This window comes from Vulpes vulpes, chromosome 2, assembly GCF_048418805.1.
Source record: "Vulpes vulpes isolate BD-2025 chromosome 2, VulVul3, whole genome shotgun sequence".
Taxonomy (NCBI): Eukaryota; Metazoa; Chordata; class Mammalia; order Carnivora; family Canidae; genus Vulpes; species Vulpes vulpes.
The window spans coordinates 24,520,182-24,532,497 of record NC_132781.1 but is presented as its reverse complement, the minus strand read 5'-3'; the positions used below and the strand labels follow the sequence as shown (position 1 = coordinate 24,532,497).

Below are 12,316 nucleotides of genomic sequence, written 5' to 3'. Positions count from 1 at the left end.
TCTACAGTGAGAAGCAGTACTTTTTAATTTTTAAGATTTTATTTATTTATTTTTGAGCAATAGAGGGAAAGAATGCAGGTGGAGACAGAGAGAATCCCAAGCAGATGCCCTGCTGACCATGTTGCCCCACTGGGGTCTCAATCCCATGACCCTGATATCATGACCTGAGCCAAAATCAAGAGGCAGTGCTTAAACAACTGAGCCACCCAGGTGCCCCAGCAATACCTTTTTTATTAAATGGAAAGGTAAAATATGTTTCTTAAATCTGAGAAATTTCTTTTTTTTCCTCTCTCAATCTATCTGAATACTTTAATGGTTGCATGGTATTCAAATATGGATGTGTCAATTTATTTTCCTATAATTATGTTACTACATTAATATATTGGGAAGAGCAGCACAGAGTAGTGTTTAAGAGCTCAGACTGTGGAGCCAGACTGCTTAGGTTCATATCGCAGCTGAGCCACTTGCAAGGTGTGTAACCTGGGAGCAAGTTTTTTTAACCTTTGTTTTCTCATTTAGAAATTGGGACATTAGTATCTACCTCCCTATGTCACAGGGAGCCCATTGTTTCCTGAGGTGGTGTGATATGACATTTATATTTTAGAAAAATTTTGTTTTAAAGAGGTTGATCAGTTAACAGAAAACCCATCAGATAGAATGATAAGCTTGGTTAAATGAGGGAGGTGATAAATGAGGGACCTTTTAAATTCTTTCCTCTTCAATGATGAGTAGTGTGTTCAGATCACATTCACTATGTGAATAGCATTATCTTCTGAATTGAAGGGCGAATGCATTATATACTGATCTGTAATTTTCTTCTCTTAATGTCTTTACGAACTTTGGTATCAGAGTTTGCTGGTTTATAAAACAAACTGGAAAGTGTCCACCCTATTTTATTTTCTGTAAGAGTTTGTGTAAGATTGGTATTATTTCTACCTTAAATATTTGATAGCATTCACTTGTGAAATTATCTGGGCCTGACTTTTTTTTCTGAAAAAGTTTTTTAAAACTATGTATTCAATTTCTTTTATAGATACAAGGCTATTTGGATTTTGTATTCCATCTTGTATACTTTTTGGTAAATTGTGTTTTTCAAGGAGTTTGTCAGTTTAACATAAGTTGTCAAATTTTTTGGCAAAAAGATGTTGATAATATTCCCCTATTATTCTTTTAACTTCTTTGAGATTTTTGTAAATATCCCTTCTTTATTCCTGATATTGGTAATTTGTGTTTCCTTCTTTTCCTTTGATGAATCTTGATAAACCTGCTAGGGGTTCATCAAATTTATTGGTCTTTAAAAAGAACCAACCAATGTTTATTCTTCTTTCTAAATTGATTTCTGTCCTTATCTTTATTATTTTCTTTTTTCTATTTGGGATTTAATGTACTTTTATTTTTCTAGTTTCTTAAGGTGAAAACTTAGATCACTAATTTTAAAACTTCCTTCTTCTCTAACAGAACATTTAAAGCTATACATTTCCCTGAAGCACAGGAATCTATAAATCCTATAAATTTAGATTTGTTGTATTTTATAGTCATCCCATTTGAAATATTTAATTTATTCAAATAAGACTATTTCTTCTTTGCTTTATGCTATTTCAAATTCTTGAGGCTTTTTAGATATCCCATTGTTACTAATTTCCAACTTAATTATTTTGTAGTCAAGAAACATATTCTGTAAGGTTTTAGACTTTTGGCATTTGTTAAGACTTATTTTATGGCCTAGAATAAGGTATATTTTGATGAACATTCCTTGCACATTTAAAAAATGTATATTCTGAAGTTGTTGGATATATCATTCTATGGCTGTCAATTAGGTCAAAGTGATTGATAGTGTTGTTCAGGTTCTCTATCTCCTTAGTGATTATTTGTCTAGCTGTTCTTTTTTTTTTTTAAGATTTTATTTATTTATAGAGACAGAGAGAGAGAGAGAGAGGAAGAGACACAGGCAGAGGGAGAAGCAGGCATCATACAAAGAGCCTGACGTGGGACTCCATCCAGGGTCTCCAGGATCACGCCCTGGGTTGCAGGCGGCGCTAAACCCCTGTGCCACCAGTGCTGCCCTGTCTAGCTGTTCTTTTAGTTTCTGAGAGAAGGTGGTAAAATCTCCAACTATGATTGTAGACATGTCTTTTCCTCACTTTAGTCCTGTAGGAGTTTGCTTCAAGTATTTTATAGTTCTTATTATTGTGTGCATATACATCTATGATTATATCTTCCTTATGACTTGTCCCTTTTATCATAATGAAATATCCCTCTTTATCTCTGGTAATACTCCCTATCTTGAAGCTATTTTGTCTGAGACTAATATAGCTGTCCTTATGCTTGCTGTTTGCTTCTATGTCACTTCCATCCTTTTATTTTCAGCCATCTGTGTCTTTGTATTTGAAGTATATTTCTTGTAGACAGCACATTATTGCATTTTTATTCAGTTAAGCATTCTCTACTTACAAAAAAAAAAAAAAAGTAGGCTCCATGCCCAGTGTGGAGCCAATGTAGGGCTTGAACTCAAGACCCTGAGATCATGTTGGCAAATTGAACTCCAATAAAAAAAAAAAAAAGACCTGAGCTGAGATCAAGATTTGGATGGTTAACTGACTGATCCACCCAGGTGCCCCAAACATTCTCTGCCTTTTAATTGGAGTGTTTAGTTCATTTATATCTAATATAACTATTGTTATGAATGGATTTAGGGTCTACCATTTATTTTTTTTTGACATTTTTTTTAATTTTTTTTTTAAATTTACTTATGATAGTCACAGAGAGAGAGAGAGGCAGAGACACAGGCAGAGGGAGAAGCAGGTGCCTTGTGGGGAGCCCCATGCAGGACTCGATCCCAGAACTCCAGGATCATGACCTGTGACAAAGGCAGATGCTCAACCGCTGAGCCACCCAGGCTTCCCTAGGGTCTACTGTTTATTTTTTAGTCACAATTTTTAGTTACACTTGCCTTGTTAAAGATATATCAAATGCTTTTAAGTATTCCATTTTAATTTCTCTGTTTTTTAAAAGCTATACCTCTATATTTTATTTTATTAGGTTTGCTTCAGTAATTACAATATCCAAAACTTATCAGTCTACTTAGAGTTAGTATTGTACCACTAAATGGGTTTCATTTACCCACCTCCTCATCCTCTATTCTATTGTTGTTATGTATCTTACACGTACATATGTTATAAACTGCAAAATGCAGTATTTATCTGTGCTTTAAATTGCCAGCTATCTTTTGAAAAAATTAAAAGGAAGAGAAAAAAATGATAATGTTTTATATTTACCCAAATACTTAGCATTTTGGTGCTCCTGTTGATCTGAGTTTTCCACTGGTACCTGTGCCCTTCAGCTCAATGAGTTTCCTTTGGATTTCTTCCAGGGCAGTTTCCTAGCAAAATTTTTTTTTCCATTTTCCATTATCTGAAAGATGTCTTTATTTTTTGCCTTCACATTTTGATGACTATTGCCACTGGATATAGAATTCTGGGTTGACAGAGTTGTTTTTTCTTTTTCTTTTTCTTTTAAGCACTTTAAAGTATTGGGGATCCCTGGGTGGTTCAGCAGTTTGGTGCCTGCCTTCAGCCCTGGGCATGACCCTGGAGTCCCGGGATTGAGTTCCGCATCTGGCTTCCTGCATGGAGCCTGCTTCTCCCTCTGCCTGTGTCTCTGCTTCTCTCTCTCTCTCTCTCTGTGTGTGTCTCATGAATAAATAAATAAAATCTTTATAAATAAATAAATAAATAAATAAATAAATAAATAAAGTATCCTCTGGCCTCCATTATTTTTGATGAAAAGTCACTCTTATTCCTATCCTATTCTCCTATATGTAATAAGTCATTTTCTCTGCCTTCCTTGAAATTTTTTTCTTTATCTTTGGTTTTCAGCAGTATGATTATAATGAGCCTATGTTTAGTTTTCTTTATATTTATCCTATTTGACATCCATAGAGCTTCTTGAACATGTAGATTGATTTTTTTTTTTTTACCAAACTTGGGAAATTTTTTGCTATTATTTCTTTTTCTTTCTTTCTTTCTTTCTTTCTTTCTTTCTTTTTTTTTACCCATTGTCTTTCTGCCCTTCTTCTGGAACACCAAATACATGTAAGTAATGACCTTTGATGTTGTCCCACATTCCACTAAGTTTTGTCTCAGGGTACTCCTCAGCTACTCCGGACCCCACATGGTCTGGGTGTACCCTTAGATAAAAAGCTGTAAAAATGCAAGTCTCGTTCTACAGTTCCTTTCTTTCTTTCTTTCTTTTTTTTTTTTTTTACAGTTACTTTATTTCAGGGATCAAATTCCTGCCAATTTCTGCCTGCTTTTGGCTGTTTGGTGCCTTAAAATTATTGTTTTTAAATATTTTGTTGATAATTCTTACCTGTTTGAAAGTTAGTCCAACACAAATTATTCTATTATTACTCAAAAAGCTATAGATTTTTAAAAATATTTTCCTTCTGGCTATTATAATTCTTACAATTTCTAAAAGCTTTCAAGTTCATAGTTTTTTTTTAAAGATTTTATTTATTTATTCATGAGAAACAGAGAAAGAGGCAGAGACGTAGGCTGAGGGAGATGAAGGCTCCCTGTAAGGAGCCTGATGCGGGACTCGATCCTGGATCCCAGGATCACGCCCTGGGCCAAAGGCAGATGCTCAACTGCCTAACCACCCAGGCATCCCTTAAGTTCATAGTTTTTTTTTTTTTCTTAAGTTCATAGTTTTAAACTTGTATATATTTGGTTATAATATCTACACATAATGACAGTTTTCTTCTTTCTTGGGCTTCTTTTGTCTAGAACCTCCCGAACAATATTAATTAATAGTGGGAGTAGTTGGCAAACCAATCTTGTTCTTTAAAGATAATGACTTTAGATTTTCAGGCATAAATGGGATATATATCTCTCTTAGGTTAAGAAGGTATTCTTTTATTTCTATTTAATACAGTTTTGTCACAAATAGATGATAAATATCATCAGGTGAAGTCTTTGCCATTTATCAACCTGCTTGTATAGAGCTCCTTTTTAAACTAATAAATAAAAAACACAATACATCAATAATATTCAAACATCTTTATATTCCAAGGATATACTTTATATTATTATTTTAATGTACTGCTACGTTTGACTTACTAGTACTTTATTTAGGGTTTTTATATCTATATTAATTTTAAACTGATTCTTTTTTATGCTGTTTTAGAACTGGAGTTATGATGACTTTTAATAAATGATTAAAGAAGCTTTCTCTTCTTTGCACTGGGATAGTTTATGTTGAATGAGAATGATTGATTACTTAAAAGTTTGAATGACATTTATATAACTATGTGAATCTGAACTTTTATTTTTTTTTAACAATTTGACAAAACTTTCTTCTTTTTCCCTGGTTATTAGCCTGTTCAGGATTCAGGTTTTCCATTTCTCAATTCAGTTTTAGAAATCTGTTTTTCTCAGAAATTGTTTCACTGTGGTTCTCAAATTTATTTACATGGCATTTTATTTTGTTTACTTACATAGGCCCTTATTTTTGAAAATAACTTTCAAAGGGGAAAAATGATAACCAATATCATAAAAGCACAAAGAAGAAAATTAAAATAACTTGAAATCTCACCAACTTTATGAAATATTCCATTATCTTATTAAGAGTACTGTATTTGTTGTTGCTTCCTTTTATTCTGCTTCATTTCTGTATATTTGTGCTTTCTTTCCCTTTTCCTTGATTAGGTATGCAAATGCTTTATCAATTTACTGGATTTCCCACTCACCTCTGAAAATTTCCAGCTGTTAAACACTTATTTAGCATTTATACATTTTTTTTGACTGTTTCTAAGGTCAGTGTTGTTTTTTTTAAGATTATATTTTTTATTCATGAGAGAATTTATACTCACAGAGAAAGAAAGGCACAGACAGACACAGGCAGAGGGAGAAGCAGGCTCCATGCAGGGAGCTCAACACGGGACTCGATCCCGGGTCTCCAGGATCAGACCTTGGGCTGAAGGCAGCGCTAAACCGCTGAGCCACCCGGGCTGCCCAAGGTGCAATGGGTGCAAAGGGTGCAATGGAACCCTTTTCAAAATTAAATTCTTATGTGAAATCATAATGTATAAAGAGATGAAAGCCAAGTGCTTGTGATTAAGGCAAAGGGGACAGAGGGAGCTTCCCAGAGTCCCTCTCAATTGACCTGCCTCTGCTCTTTCTCTTTCTTATCAGAGGGTTGTGACTCCACAGAGCACTGTTCTGATTTATTAATTCTGCTTTTATCTTTATTGCTTCCTTCTTCCTATTTTCCACAGGTTTGTTTTATTGCTCTTTTCTGATTTCTTGAGTTTGATGCTTTTTTTCTTATTTAATACTAGAAACATTTAAGTCTATGAATTGGTCAGGACAATACTGGTTATATCTTATAATATTTTATTCAGGCTATTTTCTCTGTATGTTGTAATTGCAGTTTTGTATTTCCTCTCTGACCCATGACATATGTAGGAGTGTATTTTCAATGTTCAGATGTGAAAGGTTCGTTTACTCTTTTTAATATTAAGTTCTGGGGGATCCTTGGGTGGCTCAGCAGTTTAGCGCCTGCCTTCAGCCCAGGGCGTGCTCCTGGAGTCCCGGGATCAGGTCCCATATCAGGCTCCCTGCATGGAGCTGGCTTCTCCCTCTGCCTGTATCTCTGCCTCTCTCTCTGTGTGTCTCTCATGAATAAATAAATAAAATCTTAAAAAAAATAATATTAAGTTCTGGTTTTATTTTATTCTTAGACCTAAAATTTTTCCTTTAAAACTATAAAACTAATAAAAAAAAAATAAAACTATAAAACTTTCATTTTCTGACGCTTATTTTGTGGAGAGGCCATTTTGACTCTGTTGTTTTGTAGGCAACTTATTTTTTTGGTCTGAGTCCTTGAGGGATGTTTTCATTTTTCTTCAATTTTGAAAGTTCAGAAAGGTATACACAGATGTTGTTCTTTTTCTTTCTTTCTTTCTTTCTTTCTTTCTTTCTTTCTTTCTTTCTTTCTTTCTTTCTGTTTTTAATAGCTTCATTGAGATACAGTTCATATAACATGCAACCTACCCTTTAAGTGTACAGTCCAATGTCAATTATCACAATAAATTTTAGAACATTTTCATCATCCCAAAAGAAAACTTGAACCCTTAGACTTCACTCCCCAATCCTCCTCCCTCCTGCAGCTGTAGGCATCCACTAATCTAACTTTATGTTTCTATAGAGTTGCCTATTCTGTATATTTCATATAAATTCGTTTATATAATATGTGGTCCTTGTGACTAGTTTCTTTCACTTACCATGACAATTTCAGAGATTCACCTATATTGTAGCATGTATCAACATTTCATTTTCTTTCTATTGGTGAATAATATTCCACTGTATAGATCTATCACATTTTATTTATTCATTCATCAGTTTATGGACGTTTGGGTTCTTTCCCAAGTGGGAAAGAACATACAGGCTATTAGGAATAATGCTGCTATGAACATTTGTTTTCATTTCTCTTGGGCGTATATCTAGTAGTGAAATTACTGGGTCATATGGTAACTCTCTGTTTAGCCTTTTGAGGAACTACAAGACTGTTTAACAAAGCAGCATTTTAGATTCCTGCCAGTAAAATATAAGAGTCCCAATTTTTCTATATCTTTGACAACATTCATTTTTGTCCATATTTTTGGCTGTAGCATCCTAGTGAGTGTGAAGTGGCATCTCATTGTGGTTTTGATTTGCATTTCCTTGATGACAATTGATGTTGAGCATGTTTTCATGTGCGTATTGACCATTTGTATATCTTCCTTGGGTAAATGTCTGTTCAGATCCTTTACTCATTTTAAAATTGAATTGTTTGTCTTTTTATTATTGAGTTGTAAGAGTTCTCTATATATTCTATAGATAAGTCTCTTATCAGCTATATGACTTGCAAAAATTTTCTCCTGTGGGTTCTTTTCACTTTCTTGATGACATCCTTTGAAGCACAATAGTTTTTAATTTTTTGATGTCCAATTTATTTTTTCTTTTATTGCATGTTATTTTGGTATCACATCTAAGACACTTACCTAATTTTGGAAATATTACCTAATCCAAGGTCACAAGGATTTATGCTTGTTCCTTTCTAAGAATTTTATAGTTTCACATTTTACATTTAGGTCTTTAATCCATTTTGCATGAAATTTTGTATATTGTGTGAGGTAGGGATCCAACTTCAGTTTTTTGCATGTGGATATTCAGTGTTCCAGCACCATTTGTTGAAAAAATGTTTTTTTTTTCTATTGAATTGTCTTGACATCCTTGTCAAAAATCTATTGATTATAAATGTGAAGGACTATGTCTGAAGTTTCAATTTTATTCCTTTGATTTATGTGTCTATCTCTTTGTTGGTACTATATTGTCTTGATTACTGTAACTTTGTAGTAAGTTTTGAAATCAGAAAATGTGAATTCTGGGGTGCTTGGGTGACTCAGTCAGTTAAGCATCTGCCTTCAGCTCAAGTCATGATTGCAGGGTCCTGGAATTGAGCCCAGCATCCTTGCTCAGCAAGGAACCTGCTTCTCCCTCTCCCTCTGTCCCTCCCTGAGCTCCCTTCTCCCCTCCCCTGTTTGTGCTCTCTCTCTCTCTCTCTCTCTCACCCACACGTTCTCTCTCTCTCTCAAATAAATAAAATCTTTAAAAAAAAATGTGAATCTTCCAAAGTTCTTTTTTTTTTCAAAGTTCTGGCTATTCTGGGTCCCTTGACTTTTCAAATGAATTTTAGGATTAGTTAATTAGTTTTTGCAAAAAAGTCAACTGAGATTTTTATTGGGATTGTATTAAATCTTTAGATCAATTTGAGGAATATTGCCATCTTAACAATAATACGTCTTTTCATCTATGAACAGGGATGTCTTTCCATTTATTTAGATCTTTAATTTCTTCCAACAATTTTTTTTTTGCAATTTTCAGAGTTTAAGTCTTGCACTGCTTCTGTTAAATTTATTTCTAAGTATTTAATTCTGTTTTATGCTATCTTAAGTGGAATTTTTCTAGTTTCATTTTTGGGTTGTTCATTGCTACTCTATAGAAAGACAGTTGCTTTTGTATATTAATCTTGTATCTTGCAAGTTTACTGAATTTGTTTATTCTAGTAGTTTTTAGTGGGTTTTGTTATATACAAGATCATGCAATGTGCAAGTAGAGATAGTTTCACTTCTTCCTTTCTAATCTGGACTATTTTTTTAATTTTTAAAAAGATTTTATTTAATTATTTATTTATTTGAGAAAGAGAGAGAGCATGAGTGGGGAAGAGGTGGATGGAGAGAGAGAGACAGAGTTCCTGCTGAGCAGGGAGGCTCAGTCCAGGACTCTGGGATAGTGACCTGTGCTGAAGGCAGACATTCAACCAACTGAGCCACCCAGGCGTCCTTAATCCTTCATTTTCTTGTGCAATTGTCCTGGCTAGCACCAGCATAATGTTGAATATTCATGGTGAGAGCAAACATCCTTTTTTTTTTTTTTTTAAGATTTTACTTATTTATTCATGAGAGACACAGAAAGAGAGAGGCAGAGACACAGGCAGAGGGAGAAGCAGGTTCCATGCAGGGAGCCCAATGTGGGACTTGATCCCAGGACCCCAGGATCATGCCCTAAGCCGAAGGCAGACACTCAACCACTGAGCCACCCAGGCGTCCCAGCAAACATCCTTAATATTGTTTCTGATCTTTAGGAACTAAGGGAAAGCACCAGTCTTTGGCCATTATGTATGATGTTAGCTGTGGGGCTTTCTTGAAGCTGCTCTTTATCAGGCCTAATTTTCCTTCTATTCCGAGTTTACTGGGTATTTTTTATCTTGAATTTTGTCAAATGCTTTTTCTGCTTCTACTGAGATGATCATATGGTCCTTGTCTTTTATTAATAGGTGTATTGCATTCACTGAATTTTAGGTGACATTTATTTTTATCTTTTAATTCAACTTTCCATTTCCTCATTCTTTACACTTCAGAGGACTTTAAAGGAACCCATTAAACGACATATGCAATAGACATGATGCAAGCCTTAGAAGTTGATGGTGTTCCTCTGTGAGATTTTTAATTTCCAGAACTTTATACTTCACCAAAAGTACTAGTGATGGCTATCTAGGATTTTTTTGTTGTTTTGATGTTATTGAATAGTATGAATGTAAAACAAAAATTTAAGCATGCTTATGTAACCCAACTGTATAAATTCATAACATTATGATTTGATAGCATATATGACATTTTTATACTGTAGGCACTGTTTTGGAGGTGGGATATTTTAACTGTGTTATTTATATACTTTTTAGGGATGATAACCCTTTTTTGCGTAATAAAGTATGTAGCTGGTATTTTGGGCAATTGTGATCATTATCAATGTAATTTGTCTTTGAAAATATCTAGATGCCCCTCATTTCTTTCAACATAACATGATTTGTTTCATATTATATATTTCTATCATGTCCCTATTTTATAATGTATGTTCACATTAATTGCAGTTTCCTTCTCTTGGATACATTTTTCTTTTCCATGTGAGTTCATTCTCTTGGTTGCATTGTCATTTTCATTGATGATGCATTTGCTAATTAATTTTTCTTCTTTGAATGCCTGCCCTTTTTGGTCCCGGTTTTGTAGTTCAGCTCTATTTTTTATTTCAGCTCTATTACTAGTGTTTCTTTCTTGCTTGTGTTGGCCTGTGACCTTCTATGACTGATTTGTAATATTTATAATTTTATGAAATTGACAGTCCATCCTCTAGCATCAGAGATAATTAATATTTCAATGTTTCTTTAAAATGGTTTAGAAAAATAGTTACTTTTTGTGATATATATATATATATATATACATATATATAGTTATACCTAAAGTTTTATGTATTTTTTATTCAGGTAAAATATACATGACATAAGATTTACTGTTTTAACCATTAGTAAGTATACAGTTCTGTGGTATTAAGTACATTCATATTGCTTTGAAACTTAAAAAAAATTTTTTTAAGATTTTTTTTTCACGAGAGACACAGAGACAGAGGTAGATACATAGGTAGAGGAAAAGGCAGGCTCCCTGTGGGGAGCCTGACATGGCACAGGATCCCAGGACCCTAGGATAACCACTTGAGCCCAAGGCAGATAATCAACCACTGAGCCATCCAGATGCCCCGAAACTTTAAAGTTTTTAAAGAGAAGATAATATTCATTTTTAAATTCTTCAGATTTTCCTATTTATCTCTTAATACTTTCCTGTTGACCAGCTTTCTTTTTCTTTTAGATGCTGAGGAGTTCTTGGCAGAAGGTTTGCGGAATGAGAACCTCAGTACTACTGCAAGGGACCACAGAGACCATATTCTACGAGGCTTCCAGCAAATCAAAACTAGGTTTGTATAAACTGATTTCATTTCTCATTAGCTTTGAAACAATTCATAGTCAGTAAAATCTGCTTTCATAGTATATAAATTAACAAGGTAGAACATATTTACTATAGTTCTTTATACTCGACAGAGGTTTAATAAGTATTTACTGAGTTGAATTAGAGATAGGCAAGCATGGTTAGTGGCAACCAGTTTACCAAAATAAAAATGTTTTCATAATAATGTATCTTAAGATAATGAATCTACTTTTAGCTTTAGATTGTTATGTTTATCTTTATTGAATACTTTTGCAAAATATGTGAAAAGCTAAACATTTATGCTTGTCCAAGTTACTAAGAAAGACCTTAGAGAGTTAGAGATAATTAATTTTTGTTATAATTTTTGGTCCTGATTTTACTTCTACATCTCCTTCCCTAAAAGAAAACTTAAACCAGACTTATCCAGTTGATTCTTTGACCATATTGGAATGCTTTACTCTTAGACTGGTGTGGAGTATCATGTTCATTGACTTTTTAAAATAAAAGGTCCTGACCTAATTTGTGCCTTTTAGAATGTGAGCATCTGGCAGATACATATTCTTGCCTGGGGGAGAGAAAAATAAAAATTTTCTTTTACAATATATTTCCTGGCCATCTTTTGCTTGAAATATGGTAACTGAACGAGAATTGGGGATACATTTAGTATTATTTTAAGCTTTCTCAACCTGATGGCAATGTGGTTCAGAATGTTTGAACTAAGTACTCTTAGAGAAGAGAGAACATCTGTAGGGTTATGACTAGGATTCAATTTGTGTGCCTGACTGATCTTAGCATCTACCTTAGAAACCTCACTGAAACTCCTTAGAAAGCAGGGAGTTTTATCCTTTGGAAGGGCACAGCCAGAATCTATTCCCTCCAGAAATGTGAGAGAACCTCACAAGATGCCCTGCTGGATCTTAATCGATCTTTCCTGCTGGCTAATTAAGCATCACTTTTACT

At 33.9% G+C, this 12,316-nt stretch overlaps 1 protein-coding gene across 3 annotated transcripts in view; it reads left to right on the top strand.

The window, feature by feature from the left end:
* Positions 1–12,316, top strand: part of SKAP1 (src kinase associated phosphoprotein 1) — a 282,506-nt gene that overhangs the window by 15,836 nt on the left and 254,354 nt on the right. For all 3 annotated transcript variants that reach the window (XM_072747410.1, XM_072747409.1, XM_025995837.2), the window contains exon 2: positions 11,240–11,345. In XM_072747410.1, the coding sequence (XP_072603511.1) occupies positions 11,240–11,345 (106 nt within the window). The remainder of the gene's footprint in view (positions 1–11,239; positions 11,346–12,316) is intronic.